This window comes from Falco biarmicus, chromosome 6 (assembly GCF_023638135.1).
Source record: "Falco biarmicus isolate bFalBia1 chromosome 6, bFalBia1.pri, whole genome shotgun sequence".
Classification (NCBI taxonomy): Eukaryota; Metazoa; Chordata; class Aves; order Falconiformes; family Falconidae; genus Falco; species Falco biarmicus.
This window is the reverse complement of record NC_079293.1, coordinates 10,339,160-10,362,018: the sequence shown is the minus strand read 5'-3', so window position 1 is coordinate 10,362,018 and position 22,859 is coordinate 10,339,160. Positions and strand designations below refer to the sequence as shown.

The following is a 22,859-nucleotide window of genomic DNA, read 5'->3' as shown; positions in this document are numbered from 1 at the left end:
TCAGTAAGAGTAGTTTTGTTAGAACTTTGTGCTTCTAATATGTGGTATACAGTTTGTATCGACTTTAAAAAAGCATCGTGCTTGTTTTCACATTTCACTCTGGAAACAGGCGTTCCCAAAATGCACTTTTTCTTCTCCTTAGTATTCTATTCTGTTTAGTTTCTAAGCACTGGTTTAAGTTTTGTATCCTACTCGCTAGATAACCCCAAGTTAAAGTAGTATTTTTTTCCAACCTGTCACTGTTTCTGAGAATCTCCATTGTTGGAAAGAGCTGACGTGCAGATGTTGGTGCTGTGTATCCATGTAGAAGTGATTCTTATAGACAGTTTTAGCTAAAAGGCCGGGAACCTCTGGGCTTATATGTTGTAGTACTTTAATATGTAAAATTTTCAAAAAGGTTTTGTAGTGTAGCCTTCTAGGATGAGGAATCTGGACAGACCATGAATCTGCCTGAATCGTGGGGTCTCATATACTGTTTCTTGTTTAATCTAGGGTATGTTGTCTGAGTGCGTGTGCTCTCCCCCCCTCCATCTATTGGAAAGTAGGAGTTAAGCAGATTAAAGCCATTTTTATAATAAACATTGAGACCACAAAAGCCCACCTACGTTCTTAATATAGTTCTTTTCTAATAGATTTCCATAGGTGAATGTATCTTGATGGATTTTTGAGAGAGCTGCTCTAGACTTCTTAGTGTTGACCTGGGAGAAATTAGGGCATGGTGTTGCCCTATAGAGAGGAAATTATGCTGACTATATAATTTCTAGAATTGCATAGAAACAATAGGATAGGAACTGTAATAAGAATAATAGAAAATAGTGATTACCGAGTCTTACTGTCAGTAAGCAAAGAAGCCATTATTTCAAAATATGCTTTGGCTTTGCATTCAGTGTGTCTTAACAAATTATCAGGTGTAATAATTAACATTTCTAGATTAAGGTAAAAGTTGAATGCCCTCTTTTTGCAAATGTAGGTAGAAGGGTTTGGTAGTTATTCCTTCAGTCTACTGGCATACATGTGTATTACTGCTTGTATGTATTGTCAGCAGCGTGTACATGTGGTGGCCCACAATTCTTTGAAATCTGTTTATAATTGCAACATTTTGTTTTGTTTGTAAATGAATAATTTTCTCTGCTTTTTTTACAGGTCAAGAAGAACAGTACATCATTTTGATTTTTGAAACTGGGCTTGATTCTCATGCAAACTCAGTATTTGAAAAAATAATTACTGACATTGGTATTAGAAATAATATTTCTGACTTCTTTGTGAAAATTTCCTTTGAAGAAGCCAATGGCAGGCTTGTTGCATTTACTAAGTGCTTGGAAGACAATTCCAAAGGAAGCCCATCTCACAGAGAAAACAAAATAAAAAATGTAATTATGCTTTTGGGTTTGTTTTAGAACAAAGTCATCATATTATTTCGGTTACAAATACAGTAAAGCATTCTAGTGCTAGTCACTAGATTCAAAAAAATCCCAACAACTTCTACTGGCTTTTATATGAGGATTCCCAGACTGGCCCATGGTGGGTTATGAAACTATGGGAAATGGTCTGCATTCACAGTACTATTTATAGTGTGTTTAGTTTGATCATAAGAATGTACAATGGTCCACAAGTAATTTTGTCATTTAGAAATTATAGTACAAATTTCTCATCCCTTAATAATTGGACAACGTAATTGTTCCCCCATTAATTTACTGGTAAAATTACAGTATTTCAAACAAGAAATTAAGTAGCGGTGCTGTATTTAAATTGAATTAGCATGTTCTTTAAACAAAACTACCTCTTCAAGAATTTGCAAATTTTGTGGACCTGCAAGAAATGAGTGTGGAGCTAAGTGTAATCAATGAGCTAGGAAAGGCAAAAACCTAAACTTGACACTGCTGGACTTCAGAAAGATTTATTATCTTTTTGATAAATTTGAACACAGTATGCAAATTATTATTTACTTTTATTCTTTTAAGGTTGCTTCTGAGTCCAAAGTGCAGCAGCGAAATAAACAGTTACCGTATTTTGATGATGATGAAGAAATTGGAGAACCACATACAGTATTTATTGGTCCTATAGAAAAGTAAGATATTAATCTTTGCACTGTAATAATTTTCTCAGGTTTTTTGGCATTTCTTAATTATTATTATTGGCTGTTGTTTTTTTTTTCAGGTTGATAGTTTATCCACCTCCTCCAGCTAAAGGTGGTATTTCTGTGACCAATGAAGACCTCCATTGTCTAAATGAAGGAGAATTTTTAAATGATGTTATTATTGATTTTTATTTAAAGTAAGTTTTAATTCAAATCAGTTTTTAGTCATCTTTTACTTTGAAACCTGAAAATTTCTGACATTGAAGAACCTAGTTCTTTAGTTGGTCTCCAATTAAGGTCGGTCTCCAAGTACGTATACCTGTAATTTCAAAGGTTTTCTATATTTGCGAGAAATTTTGGTTCCTTTCCTGTCCTGCTTGACAGTGACATTGTTCTCACTTGGAAAAATGGTTCTTTAAAATTTCCTAGTATCTGCAGTGGAAATTTAACTGCAAGGAAAAAAAAAAGTCTTTTTAAGTTCAGTTGGTTTTTTCCAGAGTATTTGTGTTCCTTGGAATTTCATGTTTTGATTAAAATAAATTATTTTTTGTGTCACTGACACTATAGATGTTAGAAGCATATAAAATTGGTATGTGCTGCTGCGTTTATGCTACACATAAGGGGTGTGTGTGTAATTTTCAGTCTGTTGAAATATTTTACAGGTAAAAAGAAAGTTAATGCATCACTCTGGGAGTGTTCGGAGGCTTAGCAGCTCAGTTATAAAATATGGGTCTTTCCTAGGTTGATTGTTATGTAACAAAGTCATTGAACATTTGTTTTCCTGCCATGATATAAAAATAAATACAACAGCAGCAAAACCACTTGTTGATTGGGGAAAGCACTTAATATCTTGCAGTATTGACACACTTTTCTGCATTAAGTAGTTCCTGTGGTTACTTAGTTCTGATATTCTTACAGCTATTTTGTGAGAGGCTGCAACAGTTTGGTGGGGAGGTTGGCAGTCATTTTTACTGCAGCGGTTAATATTTAAAATTAACACCTCCATGAATTTTTCTTTTTTAACTGATTAGGTATTTGGTACTTGAAAAACTGAAAAAAGAAGATGCTGATAGAATACACGTGTTCAGTTCATTCTTCTATAAACGCCTTAATCAAAGAGAAAGAAGAAATACTCACGAAACTTCAAACCTTTCGTAAGTCTGTTGATGAGTCACTTTAACTAAGAGCTAAGTACAGTAAAGACTACAAGAACAGACGCTTTACAGACATAAAATCTTTACAGACAATAGTATGATACCGACAGAACTGCAGGAGGTATCCAGACCTATAGCAAACATGGAATGTGCCTTGGAAATCTTAAGAAGCTGTTGAAGTGAAAATATCTGGAAAAGTAGTCTGCCAGTTAAAATAAGCCACCCTACAAATAATGTGTTGGTTTCTTCTCACAGAATACAACAAAAACGACATGGGCGAGTAAAAACATGGACACGGCACGTTGACATTTTTGAGAAAGATTTCATTTTTGTTCCCCTTAATGAAGCGTAAGTAAACATACCTTTTTATCGCATTTGGTAAAGACTTAAGCTTCATAGTTCTAAAATTGAAAGTTACAGTGTGAATTGAAGTTAAAAATTAAGAGATTAAACATCTTTTTCCAGGTAATAAAACCAAAATAATAATGTAAGACCTTTAAGTGTTATAGTATAAGAAGTATGAGCCAATGTAAAGACTAAGCAAAAATGAACTTTTCTGAGTACTTTTTCTAGTTTTACTTGGTTCTCAGGAGTTCCTTTTTCCTTTTTCTAAGCTCTTATCTTTGATGACTTCTGGATTTGCTTTTTTTTTACTCATTTTACTTCTGATGACATCTCTTTGGTATAGAATGAGATAATCTTTTTAATTACAATAAATCTGTATTGGAAGAAAATGCAATTGGAAACCTCTGCTGGCCTGTATTGGAAGCTGTATTTTCTTTATATCCTTTTGTCCTGATAATTTTCTTGGATCAGGAGGCAGACTGTTGGCATTCTGATCGTTGTTAGACTTTTAATGATGCTTGCCATCCTTAATAATCAGAGCAAGTTGTCACAAACATATTTCTACATTTTACAAAAAGAATCTAAGCAGTCCTTAAGCCAAATTACTGCATTTGAAAACTAAACAACAGAAAACATAAATAAAGTAAGGACAGAGAGACAAGAGAATTGTAACTGACTTATCATAGGCATACCTAACTGATCTTTGAGAAATTCAAAGAATGGGAGTTTTTTTAAGTAAAAGCTTTTCAAAATAAATTTATCTAAATACCATGCCATTGTGAAGTGGGAGGAAGATTTCTGAATCTTTTTTTTTTTTCTGTCCAGCTGAATTCTGAGACTAGCTGTAGAGAGGCAGTTATGAGGTAACTGACCATAGATCTGTCTTTGTTATAAAGTTGTTAAGTAAATCTCTGAGAAAGCTTCTCACAAGCACTGGCTTTAGATTTTGAGATGCTATGACCTCTGTACAGCTATGGGAAGACAGCCAGTTCTCAGGTGATGAAAACGACTTCAGGTGTAGGATAATTCCCTGTCCACTACAGACTTCATCCTTACCATCTCCCTCCCCCAAAGCTTTAAGTACCAGAACTTTGAAGTGCCTGTCACTTATATAAGCTCTAAGGCAACTAAAGTTTATTTACTTCCCACCATCGTATCTCATGTCATTCCCACATCCACATTGGTTATGCATAGCAGAAATGAGACTGATCATGCTGCAAATACCAGACAGTCTGACTTAGAAGTCACCTGAAAATGAAAAGAAATAGTTCTGTGGTTTTAAAAGAGTTAGTTGCTAGTAACTTAACATATAGTAGTTTTCACTATCTTGATCATCTATTGATAAGGAGCTAAAGCAGTATCTACCTAAGCAAGTAGTGCAGCTCAGTAGGAGTGAACCTGCAGAACAAAACAGCTTGTAGTGAAGGCATGATGTTTACACCTTGTGTGAGTTGGGGATTTTGCTTTGGTCTACCTTGGTCTCATGGACTCGTGCAGTAATGATTAGAGCAGAAAAAGTGTACTCTTGGTGTGAATCTTTCATCTGGAAATGATCCTATTCACACTTTGTGGAACTGCCCTTCACTGTGAACTGAAACTTTGTAAGTGGTGATAGCAGGATATGCATTTGAAAAAGTGTTGTTTTGATATGTATAGTAAGAATATTGCAGAGCAGAAAAAAAACAAGCATCCAGGGAGACGAGAAAGTGCTGGTCTATTTGGGGGGCAGGAGAGTGGGTTGGTTTGTTATTGTTGGTTTTGACAACCTTCTTCTGCCAAAGAAAGCATACATTAGATCTTATGTATTTTTTTTTTTAATTCATTGTTATTAGCTGCTATTATTTTTTGGATGCACCTTGCTATTCTGTCTTCCCTCAAACATGTCGCTTGCCCAGTGCTCCAAAACTCAGTGGTCATTTTTGAGGAACAAAAAGCTGACCTTTATTTGCGGGAGATGCCAGCATACTTAGGAAAGAATCAGTGACTCAACATTGATATACTGCCATTATGATGAGCAATCGGTATCTCGCAGGACAGAGGGGAGGCTGGGGAGCTACCTGGGGAAGAACAAAAACTGGCAAGTATGAAGGCTTCTAGGCCTCTGTCCTAGTAACAGAACTGTCACTTGCTAAAGTATCTCCTCCTTCCTTATATTGCCATGACACAGAAAAGTAGCAGGTTTTACTAGGTTAGTATGTGACTGCTTTTTTCCATATGTACTTGTGCTTCAAAATAGGTCAAGAGCAGAGAACTGGAGTTGTGTTAACATGGTGTTTTCAGTCAAAAAATGTCATGGATTTGGCTGGGATGGAGTTAATTTTCCTTTCAGTAACTGGTACAATGCTGTGTTTCAGGTTTAGTATGCAAATAATGTTGATCACACTGGTGTTTTTAGTTGTGGCTAGGCAATGCTTATTCTAAGTCAAGGACTTTTCAGTTTCTCAGGCCCTGCCAGCAAGAAGGCTAGAGGGGCACAAGAAATTGGGACAGGACAGCCGACCTACTTCAAAGGGATATTCCATACCATAAAATGTCGCGCTGGGTATATAAACGGGGGGAGTTGGCCAGGGCTGGCTGATCACCGCTCAGGGACTGGCTGGGCACTGCTCAGCGGGTGGTGAGGAACTGTATTGCGCATCACTTGGGTTTTTTCCTCTCCTTCCCTCTGGATTTTATTCCTCTCCCCTTCTCCCTCCTTTTCATTACAATTACTGTTGTTATTATTATTGGGTTTTATTGTATTTTATGTTACTTCAAGTGTTAAATTCTACTTATCTCAGCCCTTGGCTTTTACCTCTTTCCCTCTTCTCCTCCCTATGCTACCAGGGGAGGGGAGAAGTAAGCCAGAAGCTGTGTGGTATTCAGTTGCTGGCTCCGGTTAAACCACTGCAAAATGTTTTGAGGTTTTGCTGGTTACCTTATTGCAAGTATCTCTCTTATTTTGATACGTAGCTAGTGTCTTTATATTGAATTGACATGTAAATCCTGTTTTACTTTCATTAACTTCACTACAGTACCACTTCAGGTGCTTCTTAGGTTTTCTGATATAGAACCACAAGTTTTTATCTTTAGAACTAAACATACTGCTGACAAAAAAGGCAATAAGTATTAGTAGTGATTTTTGTTTCTTAATGGCAAAATACTAACCTGAAGGATTTCAGATCTGGTTATCAAGTATAGTATAGGTACTGTTTGTGTAAGTTAAGCCTCAGGTAACAGTCCGTAGCTGTGTATATAATGTGTTATAAAACATATAGCCCTTGGACTTTGTCTGTTAATAGAACTGTGAAACCTTGCTTTTGGGCCAAATACAACATTTTTATGTGTTTGTGGTGCTGATTTCTATATTAGTTGGCTTCTTAATCTGCAGTGAGTTTTGGATATCTTACGACAAAGGCTATGGGCTGGGACCTAACATCTGTATGAAGTTGCAGCTTTTTCAGAAACTCCCTTGTGTGACTACTTTTGTGTTACATTAGTTTGCTGTGCTCCTGTTCCTCACTTGCAAAATGAGGATCGTCACACTTCGTGTTGACAAGAGTGGAGGTGTTTAGATGCCCTGAGTTCAGTAGAGCATGACTTCCAACTTCTTGACTAGCTGTCTAGGTTTTGGGTTTTTTTCTGTAATTGGAGCATTGCCCTGTAACTTCAAGGGATTAGTCAGAACACTAGGAGCACAGAGAATCCGCGGTGTGGAGGGAGAGCCGATTAATGCCTGTGATGTATAGAGAGCAGAGTCCATGCCATTCTGTGTGGTTCTTGGAGAACCTGGTTTTCAGAATTTTTTAGTGTGCCTTTGCCTGGACATTTGTACGTGCAACCTGTGTAGTGTAGTAAGCCTTTCATCACGCACCTCTCATCCATCAGTTTATTCCTTATCTTCATAGATTATGATCATAAAACTCACATACGGCCTTGAGTTGTCTAGACTCTCCCAGTGTTTGCAACTTGATGTGTTGCAGCACTGCAGCTATTTTTGAGGAATTTGCCACCTGGTTTGGTGCTGGTAATTAGTCCTTGTAAACAGAACTTCCTCTTACGTGATACAATAGCGGATCGAAGGTATGGAAGTGTTTCTTTGGTTCCAGTGAAAGATCTACATTCATTACTGTTTATAAAAGGTCTCAAGCCTTAATCTGTGGTTAAGGTTGGCTGAAAAACGGTCTCAGAGTTTCTTTAGCTTCTTTGTGTCTTGAATTAATTAGTATGGGAAGCAAGTTATTCTAGGATTCGGAAAAACTTGAGAGCTTCTCTTGCGTTATAGGAACGCTGCTAATGGTTGCTCCTGATAACGCTTCTCCTGTGCTGCCTAGAATGATGCTTTTTTTTTTTCTTTTAGGACACAGCTATTTATTCTGGCATCTGGTTTAAGAGTACGTTCTAGAAATGATTGCTTTGGAATTGCTGGACTTTGATATCTACTTCCAGAAAGACTTTCCAGACTCTCCCAAAACCACTAGTTTAGGGAATGGGGGCTCATCATCTAACAAGTTTTCAAACTGCAGTAACTGGAGGTGGGCAGGATGAATCTAGGGGAGAATTAACTTCAGAACAATGTGGCTGTTTTAACCGTAACTGCAGCAGTATTCTGTGGCAGTACAGTTCTTTTTGTTCAGGTCTTCAATGGAAATAGGTTGTTCTTTTAAAAGTTTACAAGCTATTTTCTTTTTAGATGCAGGTTAATTTGCTATTCTGTTTACATAATTGGTACATAAACCCCATATTAATAGAGCACACACAGATCCAGGGTTTGGCAATACTTAATGTATTCATTTACTAGATGTGGTGAATTATTTAAGACAAAATGCCTCCATACTTCACATGCTGCTTTCAAAGGCCACTTAACTTTAACTGCCATTTAATTTTCATGGAATTTAGGCTTCGTAATCATCTGAGTATTTTTTTAATATGTCAGTTAGACCTGCATTGTTAGCTACTGCTTTTTCTTTTCTTAAAACACATTGAAATGTGGCTTCACCTGCATAATACATAGCTAGGTTCTGTTTTGTTACGCTGTAGGGAGTCTTAAGATCTTTCAGAAAATTTCTAAATCACGTCACTTGATAGCTACTTTCAGTGCCTCAGTCCCTGAATTTGCTGCTGCTCCATTTCTGATTGAGTGGCAAGTCAGTGAAGTCTGAAGAGACAAGGAGATAAGGAGGAAACTGGGGCAAAACTTAGTTTCTGTTGGGGCATATAACTGGTTTTGATACTGAAAGGGTTAGAATGTCAGTTCTTTGAAGGGTGAGGAGGACAACAGAGTCATGGTGATGGCTTTATAAACACTCTTTTCTCCCCTTTTTAAATTCATTGTTAACAAGATTTCTTTAAAAATACGAAGTGTCATTCATACACCATTGGAAGATCTCGTAGCCAGAAGAATATGGGCAATACAGCTATACCGTTAGATCTGACTACTTGTGGTGTTAGCACTGAACTGCTAGAAAACTTTATGCAGCCATAAAGCATGAACTTTATGATCTCTAATTCATGCAGTGATAAAGAAAATGTTAAAAAGATAAATAAGCTTTAATTCAAAGAAGGAAAAGAATGTAATAAAGTATGAGGGAATTGAAAGGAATATTTAGACAGCACCTGTTTTCCACTAACGGCATCATATTAATGAATTTGTTGGTGACTACTTGCATGGAGTGATCTTACCTTTAGAGAAGACTGTGAAGGCTTGAGTAAAACCTGCTCAGAAAAGTGAACAGCTATTACAGTATATCTTTGATACCTGTTGGGGGCAGGGTTTTGGGTTTTGCGTGTGCATGTGCGCATGTACTCAGTGTTTTGTTTGAGTTTTACCTACTCCAGGTTAAACTCTGAGCATTGATATAGTTAGTTTTTAATCTATTTTTTCCTTTGCAGTGCCCACTGGTTTTTGGCTGTCATCTGTTTTCCTGGTTTAGAAAAACCCAGGTATGAACCAAATCCCCACTATCATGAAAATGCTGCAACACAGATAAAATCTTCCTCATCAGATGGAGAGAGCAACACACCATCTCCTTTGCCAAATGAATTAGATGCACAAAACTCACCTTCCAAGTCCACAGCAAAGAAGACGTTGACCAAAAAGTATAATACAGCTTTAATTGACCCAAACACTGAAACAGAAGACAGTGAGTCTTCATGTTGTAGAAGAAGTCCTTGCAGGGGAAAAAGTGCTTTCAAAAAACTAAATCAAATAGACAGTGATGTGGAAGAACCTAACACTGTGGAATCAGCATGCCCTAAACTGGACCACAGGACTCCGGATGAAAATGGTATACAGGGTGAATTCACAACTGCTAGCCAATCTATGGGTATGTAATTGTAAAAATATGCACGTTTTAATGAAAAATTCTGAGATTTCACATCTGTCAGTACTCCTGCAGCGTATAAACTTCATACTTTGAAAGTTCGTTATGTGGCTGAATTTTGAGTGCTTACAGTATAAGTAATGTATAGCCATTGCTTATAAAATGTTTTTGTGGCTATTGAGACAACTTTCATGGCAAAGGGCAGGAGATAAAGCACTGTTTTCCTAAACCAGATTAATTTTTCAGTTATGTGACCTTTTTTCGCACAAAATCATTTTGTAGATACTGCTTTGCGTCACTTAAGACTGTGATCATTAAAGAAAGACTAATAGTTGACTATGGATCCTCATAATGTATGTGTGTGGGAGAACTAAATTAAAAATTGCGTGAGCAACTTTAATGTCAGCATCTTCTAGCATTTGAGGTTTTGCTTCTACACCATTAAGTTCTTTAATGTCCTGATAGGAAGTATGTAAAAAGAATAAGGTGAAAATAATCGTAAAAAAAATTTTAAGAATCTCACATTTAGAGAGGCTTTCTCCATTCATTGCCGCTGTTGAGGCTGATTTCAGTGATCTGGAACAGAGTTTGTACCAAAGTGAACAAAGGAACTGACATACTTTTAAAGGCAGATGAAGGAATTAGGAAAAGATTGTTTTCTCTGCCCGCTGCAAGATTTGGAACCCTTTGAGGCATGAAGTATGAAACATCTAGTCACGCAATAACTGTACTTCAGTAACCGATACTATTCCTACTGGCTTAATTTATACAGTAAGTAATTGCATAGGTTACAGGACAAAATCTGAAAAGATTATCAGTCATGCAGTATAATCTGTATACTGCAGGCCATTACAATTTCAGTATCATTGTGTGTATAAACACTGTCCTACTTTCTATTGCAAATTTATTCATTTGTGATAACGTTGTCACTTCTAGAAGGTCTTGTTGGTGGAGCTTGGGCGTATGTGTAGATCTGCTGTTGTTTGAATTGATTTTTTCATTTTATGTGTGATTGTTACTGTTTTTATGATGTTGCTGCTGTAAGATATGGTGTCATGTCTTGGATGCTGCTACTGTTACGTGTCTGTAATTAGTTGGAACACCTTTTATGATGTCTGTTTTTGCAGGGATTACATTTCTTTTTTTACAGCTGCATTGTATTGGTGGCTGATGGTCATTCTGTTGCTGACTAAAACACTCAGACTTTTGCTCAGCTGTTGCAGATGATGCACCCTTTCATTAACACCGACATTCTTACAGGTCACAGTCCTGGTTTAAGGATGAGATTCAACTTGAGATTGACACAAAGCATACAGTTAGGCAGCTAAATTTAGATGTGCTGTGTATCTAAACTTCCATTTCAACCAGATGGAAGATGGGGATGTAGGCCTTGGGTTTTCTGCCCAGCCTTCAGCTGTTGCTCCAGAAGGGTGTGAGTCTTGACCCTGCCAAATCCATACATATCTCCTGGATATCCTAGGATATCAGAAGACAGCAGTTGCCTCTGATGGTGTAGTCAATGAAACCAAGAGACCGTGTCCTCTCATCCATACTCAGCAGACATAGAGTAGTTCTTCAGTTGAGTATCTCTGTGCTCTGAGTATGGGCTCTGCTGGTGAGCCCTTAGATGCCTACTGTGCATGGGAACCTAAAGTTAGATGTCTTGATCCCAGACTAAATTCTGGTGTTGGACTTGTAAATCAGTAGGGGTTGATATCTAAATAACGTTGAGAAAATCACAGATTTATTTTTTTATTATTACTTACCTAATCGTCTTTTTATTGCTCAGTTCTTGTATGAGATATGATTCTTCTCAATACCAATTTTTATTTTTTAGGAATCTCAGCAATGAGTCACATTAATACATGGCCTACTTCTTGTGCTAAGGTCTTTTCAAAGATACTGAGTAAGACTAATTCCCAAGTTTTTGTCCCTATGGAACTCCACTAGTGACCTCTTTCCAAAGTGTTCCAAAGTTACTTCAACTTCTCTGTTAAAGTGTTCTCAAATTCAGGTCTTATCCGTTTTTTCCACTAGCTAGTCCATTGCCCTATTTACAGAAATTCTGGTTTTCTTTAGTATGTCCTCCACTGACACCATAACCAGCACTTTTATTTCTGTCATTGTTTATATATATTATATAGTCCTTTTCTAGGAGAAGTTTTCTTATGAAGATTTCAGGTTTTGCTGGCATGAGTTATCAATTTTTGACTTATTTCACAGAATGGTCAGAGTTGGAAGGGACCTCTGGAGATCTTCTAGTCCCACCCCCTGCTAGAGCAGGTTTGCCTAGAGCAGGATGCACAAAATTGCTTCCATGCAGGTTTTGAATGTTTTGAAGGAGACCCCATACCCTCTCTGGGCAGCCTGTTCCAGTGCTCTGTCACCCTCAAAGTAAAGAACTTTTTCCTCATGTTCAGATGGAACTTCTTGTGTTGCAGTTTGTGCCCGTTGCCCCTTGTCCTGTCACTGGGCACCACTGAAAGGAGCCTGGCCCCGTCCTCTTGACACCTGCCTTTAAGATATTAGTGGACATTGATCAGATCCCCTCTCAGTTTTCTCCTCTCCAGGCTACACAGGCCCAGCTCTCTCAGCCTTTCCTCAGAAGGGAGATGCTCCAGTCCCCTCATCACCTTGGTATCCCACCACTGGGCCCTGTGCAGCAGTTCCCTGTCTCTCCTGAACTGGGGAGCCCAGAACTGGACACAGGGCTGCAGGTGTGGCTTCACCAGGGCAGAGTGAGGGGGACGATAACTTCCCTCGACCTGATGGCCACCCAGGGTCCTTCTTGGCCACCGGGACACACAGCTGGCCCATGGGCAGCTTGCTATCCCCCAGAGCCCCCAGGCCCTTCTCCGCAGAGCTGCCTTCCAGCAGGTCACCCCTGGCCTGTGCTGGTGCATGGGGTTGTCCCTCCCCAGGTGCAGGACCTTACACTTGCCTTTGTTGAGCTTCATTAGGTTCCTCTCCTCCCAGCTCTCCAGCCTGCCCAGGTGTCACTGAATGGCAGCGCAGCCTCCTGGTGTGTCAGCCACTCCTCCCAGCTTTGTACCATCAGCAAACGTGCTGAGGGTGTGCTCTGTCCCTTCAGCCAGGCCACTGATGAATAAGTTGAGCAATTTCCACAGAGTTTATTATTTTTTCCCTCAAAATCTGTTCTGAAGTCTTGCATGGCAGTCTAGTAAGACTAGCGAGACCATAGCTGTCTGCATCTGCTTCTTTCACAGGTATGGCTATAACATTCATTATTCTTTATTTCTTCTGCTGCTGTTTCCCAAACAACTAAGTATGTAGAGGGAGTAGGGAGTAAATTTATAGATACTCTTTTTATGTAGCAAATTGTTAAGTTTCACAAACATTTCTAAGCTGCTGCTCCCAGAAGAGCTGATCCTGCATTCAACCCTCCCCAGCAGCGTGTTCGCAAGCTGCGTTTTCCCTTTTCCCAGCACAAGTCTTCGTATTAACGGCACAGCGAATCTGATCAAGCAAGTGATTCAGGTTAAAAAATATTAAGCTTGTGACTGTCTTTCTCTGTCTGGTCCAATCTGTGTGGAAGCATTCAGTGTTACGGAAGGAAGCAGCTAGGGATGGGAATAAGGAGTTATAGTAAGGGACCAGATGAGACTGACCCTTCTGGTAGCAGTACCGATTAATACTGTTGTAGAGACTTATCGAACTACAGGGTAATTTCATGGTGGGTTTTAGTCTAGGTCTCTAGAATTTTTTTTTGGTATTTCTCAAATAAGAACATTTTCTGCTGTGTTACTTGGAAAAGAAATTTCACTTTTGTTCATATGAGTAAAATATGTCAGCTGTATCAGTTATTGTGAGCAATCCTGAGGAAATTTGAGATATTTATTTAAATTTAGTTTGCTCTTCAGTGATGACATAGTATTTGATGATTAAATATACTGCTGTCTGTGATTGATACAGATGGATTGCACAAAATCAGGCTAAACTATAGTGAAGACTCAGCTGATGGCAGTAAACTAAATGAAGATGAGCTTATAGATTTTTCTGAAGACCAAGATAACCAGGTAAAGAATTTAGCAATTTTATTTGGGAAATGTGAACTGTTGTGTTGCATTTCGAATGGGCAGCTTAAAAGCTGTATACATATTGTAAATGTGCATTTTTTAAAGCTGCTTTTCTTTACAAGTGTCAAATCCAAAGCACTGGCTACCTACAAAAACTTGCAAATTAGCTGACAGGAGGGCGTTGTGCATTTGTTCATTAAACTGTTTAATAGGACACTGCTGTACTGATCCTGCATTTAGTTTTGTGAGTCTTTTGCATAGTGGCAATATTATGCAATTATTTTAGTGGAAACTCTGGAAGTTAATACATTTCTGTTTTATCTGTCAGACCCAAGAACAAGTTTGTCAGCTTTCAGCTGCATTTTCTGGACATAAAGAGATGCATTTGTAACTAGCTGCTACGCTGCTGTTTGATTTCATTGGTGCTTCTCCTGATCAAATTTAAACAGCAGGGATTTATAATCAAGTAGTGTTCTCGTTAAAGTTGCAAGATGCTTAGATTTTAGAGCTGTGGAAAGACTGATCATTAAAATGTCCCTTCCTGACTCACTGCCAGGTATGAGGGCACGATTCCATAGGCCTGTTGCTTCCGCAGTGTATATTCAGTGTGAGCAAGCTAGGAGTTACATGTTTATTATTCTTCCTAATTGGCCTTCCTGTTCGTGTTCCAGGTGTATGACTCCAAGTTGTCCGAAATAAAAGAGTCGGAGACTATCAGATGTACAGTCTAGGAATTACCTATTTTTCACCTCTGAGTCTAGAACAAAAATTATTTCCCAATGTCTCCAGCTATTTGCAGTGGCTTCCAAATAGTATGTTTATGTATGCATACATATAAAAGCCTCAGTTTATTTTGAAACCTAAATGCTTTTCATGTAGACTCAACCCACCTCTCCTGTCATGCCACTTGCCCAAATGTTCTGTGATTCTCACCTGACAGAAGTGCCTTTTTTGTCTGTTTTGTAGCAATTAAGAGTTGCCTGGAGATGGGAGGCTGAGGAGTAGAATGTTTCCAATCAAGTACGGGGCATGAAGGCAGGGAAGAAAGCAAGCACATGGCCAGCTGTGTTCCTTGAGAGGAGGAAAAGATACCAAATTTCATGGTTGCAGTGTAGCTTAGAACTTAACTGAGGCTGAAGCTGTTACTGATATCATGTAGAATGCACAAAGGAAGTACAGAAATGGTAGAACATGACAAGCTGAGCGCACTTTCTCATCTGCCAAAAATGGAGCTGAGGCTGCAACAGAAACAAGTGTATTAGGAACTAGGCAGTAGTTTCTGATATGATAACATCTTCATGGCATAGTACAAGGATTCCAGTCATAGGATCCTATGTGTTAGTGATGTGTACATAATTCTCACCAAAAATTTCATAAACCATGCTGATACAGGGGTTCCTATTTTTGGAAAGCATCTCTTTCGCTATTACGTAATGCTCTGCGGTAATAATGGTGAACTCAGTAGAAGGGTAAGAAACTAAATCATTGGGATACTTTTAGATACAAGAACTTAGTGGTTTTGTTCATAAAACTTCCATACTCTTCATAGCAATCAATACTGAAATCAAAAGGTCAAAGAATATTCCGAGGTTTGTGGCATGGCTGTTCTTGCACCCTGGTCTATATAATAATGGCAGTTTTAATTTCCCTTGCCCTAAGAACCAAGTTGTTTCATTCTGGAGCTGAGATCAGATTTTGCTTCTGAGTTCATTGCGGTTCTTGTCTCATTTCATCTAGAAGATACGATACTTGAAACCACCAAGTAAATTTCCAGTAATCATTAGCAAGGGGGAAAGTGTTGCTAATTTGGATTATAAGCAAATAATGGAGTTGCACTTCTTTTAAGCCAGGGATGCTTTAAAAAGATCAGTTGCAGTTTTTTTCTAGTTTCAGCAGTCATTAAATAAATAGCACCATTCACTCCATGTCATTCCAGCATGGATTTGAGAAACTGTGTGACTAAAAGTTGGTAATGCAAACTTTACAAACAGGAATGGTTTCAGATTAAAGGTACCATTTCTTTTATTAAACTTATGTTATTGGTCTTCAATAAAAAGTGTAAGTATAGCAATAATTTCTTTTGCATCCGTTTGAAAAACAATATTAGCTTTACTACACCTGTAAACGTGTTGCTTCTATAGGAAGACAGTAGCGATGATGGTGGCCTTGTAGATGATAACTGTAGTTCAGAAATGGGACAATGGCACCTGAAGCCTACTATCTGCAAACAGTAAGTATTAAAACAGTTAAAATGGATATTTCATAAAAGTTTATGGAACTTTAAAAGCAGTATTTGTGGGAAATGGTCATACATCAGTTTCAAACACCTTAATCAGGGTGTTATTAGTGTTTGAGAGAGGATTTTATACTTTATAGTATCATCTTCAGTGAGCAGAAAATTAATGAATGAAACTGCTAGAGAAATAACATAGTTTGGGATTAGATTCCTACAAAAAGAAGCCGCAGAAGTATCAAATGTGTTCAAATGTATCCTTCTATATTAAAAAGCAGTTAAATGCCTTTAAAATAATTAAATTAATATTAAAGAAAACCTTTGTCACCACTCAGATTAGTACAGAAAAATGGGAATAACGTTTAACTGCCCCCATTCTTTATCTAAATGTGTTCTAGCTGTTTCTTTTTATTGTCTCTGTTTTTAGGATTACTCTTCTCTCTTTCTCTCTCTCTCTCTCTGTTCTTAGGATTATTTTTTCTCTAATAAGAGTGTTCCACAGTGCTAAATTCAGTTACATTTTATTGACTTTTTAAGCTGTTTTGGATTTGAAAACCCTTAAAATTTATTCTTTGATGTTTGGAACCCAGAAATTCTTAATAATCATTGATTGCAGTTGCTTGCATTTTGGTGTGACAGAAACACATTATTGCAAATCCAGAAACATTGCTACTAGTATTGCTGTCTTGACAGTTTCCTTTGTATTTTTTCACAATGTATTTATCCATTTTTTTATTTCCTTCTTCATCAGTGTAATGGTAGCTAGAAAGGTAAAGACTTTCACAATATGTTCTTATGGTGCAGAATAAAATTATACATGATAATGGAATGTTTATGACATCTTAACACATTTTCATGAAAGGGTAAAAATCCATCTGTGTTGTGAGTTCTAAGAATATTTATGAGCTTCTGAAGATAGCTTGGCTATATTTGTCCTATTCTGATGATGGATTATCTGTATGTAATACTTCCCACAATATTATAGTCCAAACATGAAATTTAGTAAGATGTTTGACACTGAAGTATCAAACATCATTAAGGGTGCTTAAATGCTTTACGATTAGAATATTTTTAAATTACTTCTATACGGAAAAGAAAATTAACCTTGAAAAGGCTTTTACTACTTCCCCTTCCCTGGCCCCCCCCCCCCCCCCCCCCCCCCCCCCCAGGTGATGATTTGTGCACTTTTGAAGAGTGTTGCCTATCTAATAACTGTTTTTTATCAGAAATTAAACGAAGTACAAGTAAAAGCAAACATTATTCAAGTAATTATATGCTTATACCTAAAAATTTGCATAATTTATAAATGCAAACACACCTACACATAAATGCATGCAGGTATTTGCCTGAATTTACTACTTTCTAGAAATGATACCTTGTTTAAGTGCATGTGTATTATTGTTAGAAAAGAGAAAACAGAGCTTTGTGAAAAGTAATCTACATCCTGTTCATCCCTTAAAATATGTCTTGCATCTAGCCCTGAGATTCTGAACTCTGGTATCAGCTTTGATGTATAAATCCAGCTGTTGCATATAGGGCAGCTGGTGTGACTGTTAACATTTTTAGCTACTGCAAAGGTAGCATCCTCTGCATTAAGTGATGGGATGTAAGCACCTGTAGTATGCAAGAGAGGGTTCAAGCAGACTTGGTTCTCTAGAGAATGTTTGTTTATAGGTACATTATTTTTCTAAAGTCTTTCAAGTTGAGTGCCTGTGTGTTCTGTGCATAACTGTCAGCTACATTTCAGATTCATTGGCTGGGATCACTTGTTGAACATGCATGCCTGGTGTCATCTTAGGTGCTGTGGACTGTACTATCTGTCCTCCAGCCGCTACTCCAGAAGGATGTTTATGGGTTCTGTGCCTTACTTTCTAAGTTTCTTGCCAGTGTCCCAGATACCTTGTACATCAAAAAAGGGCATTAGACACCTGAGGGGGTGTTAAGCAATTAGCTTTTACCTGTAACAAATCCTTGCAGTTTGACAGTGCTGTATTTTCTTAGTACATTCGTAAGTGTATTTAATATATGGTTAAATCTAAAGATAACTTTGCATTTAGCTATCCGAGTTAGGGGATTATAGCAGCCCTGGCAAAACCTCATAGTATTGATCTAGTTTTGTTCAAGGTCGCCCCACAAACTATTTCATAGCTAGTTCTGTAACATTGTGTTTTCCGAACTACTGTAAAATACTGTGTACTTAAAAATTCCCTTCTGTCTTAGGCCCTGCATTTTGCTTATGGACTCACTCAGAGGCCCTTCCCGGTCAAATGTTGTGAAAACACTAAGAGAGTAAGTTTCGTATTTGTGGGTGGTTGTTTTTTCACTAGGGTTTTTTTTGGGGTGGGTGGTGGTGTGGTGTTGTTGCAAAATTCTTCAAGAAAAAGAAGTTTTAATTTGCATGGTCTTTTATCATAGATATTTAGAGGTGGAATGGGAAGTCAGGAAAGGCAACAAAAGAAGCTTTTCCAAAGATGTCATGAAAGGTTCCAACCCAAAAGTGCCACAACAGAACAACTTCAGCGATTGTGGAGTGTACATACTGCAGTATGTGGAGAGCTTTTTTGAGGTATGTATACCTGTTTGTGTAACATTTTTTTGTCTCCTGCAGCAATCAAATCTGAGCTATTAAAAGTACTGCAGTTATAAAAGGCTCCTAGTGTAGCTTTTATACCTATTTGTTAGTTATGCATTATAAACTAATTTATACATTAACATACATAATAATGAATACTTTTTCAAAAATAAACTATCATTTTTAGTTGTATGTACGTATCAGAAATCAGAAGCCATGGAATTTTCTGAGAGAATACATTTAGAGTCTTCCTTTGTGTTCATATAGTGAGTATCCTTTAATATTAGCAAGGAAGTACCGGAGTTCAAATTTGAGTTAAAAATCTAAAGATGCAGCACAAAAAGCTTGTTTTTTTCTCCCTAAGAACCGTGACTATGAATAAATCAGTTAATATGATGCAGCTGTTTTTTCAACTTGCAAGAGAGCATGTTAAGTGGAATCATTACAGCTAAATGCCAGATCTTGATTCCATTGAAGAAATTGGTTAAAGTCCTACTTACTTAAACTGTCTTGGTCTTCAAGTTAAGCTCCTTTGAGAAGTAGTGGAGGCATTAGCACCTTCAGGTCTAGGTTGGGAGGAGAAATGATGGTCAAGTGAGATGTTGTCTGCATGGGACAGTAACTCGGTTTACAGTCCACAGTACTTTAAAGCACTGTTCCTAAACTGTCTGTAACCAAGCCTTTCCTGGGAAGGCTGGTGGTTTCTTCTCCATTCCACTACCCTCCCCTCATTCATACTTTCTGTAAGAGCAGCAGGGCTTTAGCAGAGTGCATTCACACAAATCGAAGCCTAAAAGCTTTTGGTTTACTGCTGAGTCCTTGAGAGCTTAGAACCATCCTAGAGTGCTTCCTGTTTTGTACACGGGGGATGTAAGAAGCAAGCAAGTTTTTGTGCTCTTAGCCCCTTCTTTCTTGCGAATTGACTGCTGAATTATGTCAGGCTGAATCCCTTGTCCCGCCTGGTCTTGCAAGGGTACAGCAGCTTTGTCTGCCAGGGAATAGGGATATGGCACTTAAGTGTGTCAGATGGCAAATCACAAGGTATTGTCAGAAGTCACAGTAGTGGGAGAGGAAAACCTGTACCGGCTGCATGGTACTTGACTGCCTTACAGTTACTGAGCTGATAATTTCAGCTGATCGTATATTTGAAAAATTCCACAAAGTCTCATTGTTTTCAGCAGCTGTACAAACTGAATGGGGAGGGTGCCTAATTTGACATTTGTGGACTATTCAGGCACAACCTTTTCTTTGTGGATTTAATTCAAGTATCATCTTGTTAATAATAAGGGTTGAAATCATGGCGAGTGTTTGTTTGTTTTTTTTAAATCAAAGACTTTGTTTGACAGGGTAGGCAGTGTAATAAGGAGCATACCTGCCGGCTGGCACAGCAGGTACTCTCGTTCAGTCAGCACCGTGCCTGTTCGCAAAGGGACGGCTCTGAGCTGCCGCATGGTGGCCCCCAGTTCCCTCCGGCGGTGCTGGGGACTGGGTTAACTGGGGAGGGGGGGGGGGGGGCGGGGCGGGGGGTGAGTTACCAGGCTGCCGCTGCCATGGGGATGCGCGGGGGGCGGCCGGACCGGGGCCCCGGTCCGGCCGCCCCCCGCGCATCCCCACGGCAGCCCCCCAAAAGCCCTAGTTAAGGATGTGCTCAGATTAATTTGAAATATCTTTCTGGTTTTGGTACTAACACTAATTAGGTTTTGTTAATGTTCTTATGCCTCTGTCTAGCCTATTTCATAATTGAAACAGTGGGAAAACTTGTTCAGTTTTTGCCCGTGGTTTTCTGCATCTTTAGTGTCATTCTTCTGAAGTCTGCTTACTTCTGGCGTTAAGTAGCTTCATTGGCAAAATCAGTTAAACGGAGGGGGTTGTTATTGCTGCATTATCTACTTGATGTTCTGTTTGGAGTAATGTGGCTAGTGCAACATTAGGCATTGACATCTGCAGAATGCCACTGGGTTTTTTTCCCAAGTAGCCTTGCTAGTGTTAGCTCAATGGATGAATGCAATTCACTCTTAAATAACCCTGTTAATGATGTAAACTGGAATACACAAAGGGAGGAATTTCTTTGAGAGAAAACACTATTCTACAAACTGTTGTTTGGTTAGGGTGAAATTGTTGCAGTGTCACAGAAGTGACATAGATGATGTCTGATAATAATAATTCTTTCAATTCTTTGGATGATTTACCTGTAGCAAGAAATCAGAATGTAAGTATAAAAAGTGCTCGTGGCAGCCAGGGGCTTCTCACAGGCCCTGTTTTCTAGGGTGAAATGTAAAACTGACTTTCCTAGTTGGCTGTGGTCCTAAAGATATTCATAAGAACAGGAGTATTTAGCAAGAAATTCCTGAACAGCTCTAGATTTTGATGCTAGTCACCCTTAAAAAAAAAAAAAAGTACTATGCCATTACAATAATAATTTTGTTTAAAAAATAGAACAATTTTAAGCATTTATGCAGTCAAATGCTTTATCTTGAAAGATGTAGAAAAATGAGTAATTTGGATGCTTTTATAACCAGAACCGTGGTCTTGATGAATGTTACTCTGTAACATACTGAAGCTTGATATATTTTATCTTAATTGAACATGTACAAAACACACAAATTGTAGGAATCTTGTTCTATGCTGATGGAATGAGGTGAGGAAGAATGTACTTTTCCTCTCTACAGTTCTCTTCAGTCCTTTCGGGGATAACTGCTTACTGTAATATCCAAATGACCTTTCTTTTCAGAATCCCATTGTGAGTTTTGAGCTACCAATGAACTTAACAGACTGGTTTCCACGCCCAAGAATGAAAACCAAAAGAGAAGAAATACGAAAAATAATCCTGAAGCTACAGGAACAGCAGAACAAGGAAAAGAAGGGACAAAAGGACCCAGGTTCAATGGAAAGATCTTTGCAGGAAAAAACAGAACAGCTTATCAACAGCAGCTCAGACTGAATGTTGTATCTGTTGCATGTTAGCCCCACAATCAAAACTGAAATATACATTTTTGTCTGCCCAGACTAAAGATTTGGCATATTCTCTGCTCAGAGTTACTTGGGAATGTTTAATGCCTGTATAAATGTGTGTCATAAAATGATATAATTCCCACAAAGATGTGTATTAAGTAAGCAAGTCTGTACATATGTTAATGAGGCCAACTTTTTCAGCATTTGTAATTACTTTTTTTCCACTTGTTAGGGAGCTTTTGTTATGTATTTCTGTTAATAGAACTTAAATAGCAACTTCTAAACATAAAGCAAATAAAGAAAATATTTATAGGATAAAATGGTTAACTTTTTCTTTTTCAGTAAAGTTGTAATGTTACAGGCTTAAGTAACACATAGGGGAATGATTTGATAGTGAGATAATTAATTCATATTTTGACCCTATTTAGTTGCCCTTTACAAGATTATTCTGCTTGCGCTACAAACAGTAATTATGGGTAAGTGTCTCAATGTACCATGGCCTCAGAGAGGGTGATTCCCATCCTCCCAGTATCTAAGTGTAGGCAGTGTAATAGTTAATAGGACTGCTTCAGATTTGGGGTTTTAAAAGATACGCATTGCAATTAAAATTCCACCCTTGCTTTAGTGGGACGGGCTAGGGAAAGGGAGAATGCTCTTTGACCAGAGATGACTATTCAAACAGTATTATAAAAGTGGTTTCATTGAAGTGATCTTGAGTGATACTATTAAATCATATTTTGTGGATCCCAATTGTTGTACAGGTGTATTTTGAGACTTTCTTCATTATAAAATTGTATTTTGGTAAGTGTACTTGGAATAGCAGATTGCCCACATTACATTTTCTATGTTACAATTCTGAATGTTACATTCATATGTGCTTTATCTAAGTAATGAACATTTAAAAAGAAAAAAGTGTATGATTACTATTTTTTGTAATATCCACGCAAAAAACCAAAATACCAGTGTTCATTGCTTGCTTGTTTGTTCTTGGCTTTAGGTAGCATCAGACTAATGTTGGGATTTGTTTGGATATTTCCAGTGTATTTTGATTTTACAATAATCTTAAAATGCCATTGTTGCTTAAACTGCAAACATGGCCTCTTATCCTGGTTATAGAAAGGCTTTGGTATTTCAAATGAGGAAAGTAAGAGATGGTTCCTGAAAGGATATTTATATATCCAATGTTC

At 38.0% G+C, this 22,859-nt stretch overlaps 1 protein-coding gene across 3 annotated transcripts in view; it reads left to right on the top strand.

The window, feature by feature from the left end:
- The window catches only part of SENP6 (SUMO specific peptidase 6), a 90,807-nt gene extending 68,385 nt beyond the window's left edge, over window positions 1–22,422 (top strand). For all 3 annotated transcript variants that reach the window (XM_056342870.1, XM_056342871.1, XM_056342872.1), the window contains 11 exons: window positions 1,144–1,370; window positions 1,962–2,068; window positions 2,158–2,274; window positions 3,109–3,231; window positions 3,487–3,579; window positions 9,448–9,881; window positions 13,812–13,915; window positions 16,057–16,145; window positions 18,369–18,437; window positions 18,564–18,714; window positions 21,452–22,422. In XM_056342870.1, coding sequence (XP_056198845.1) covers window positions 1,144–1,370; window positions 1,962–2,068; window positions 2,158–2,274; window positions 3,109–3,231; window positions 3,487–3,579; window positions 9,448–9,881; window positions 13,812–13,915; window positions 16,057–16,145; window positions 18,369–18,437; window positions 18,564–18,714; window positions 21,452–21,661 — 1,724 coding nt within the window. In that variant the 3' untranslated portion in view covers window positions 21,662–22,422. The remainder of the gene's footprint in view (window positions 1–1,143; window positions 1,371–1,961; window positions 2,069–2,157; window positions 2,275–3,108; window positions 3,232–3,486; window positions 3,580–9,447; window positions 9,882–13,811; window positions 13,916–16,056; window positions 16,146–18,368; window positions 18,438–18,563; window positions 18,715–21,451) is intronic.
- The last annotated feature ends 437 nt before the right edge of the window (window positions 22,423–22,859 follow it).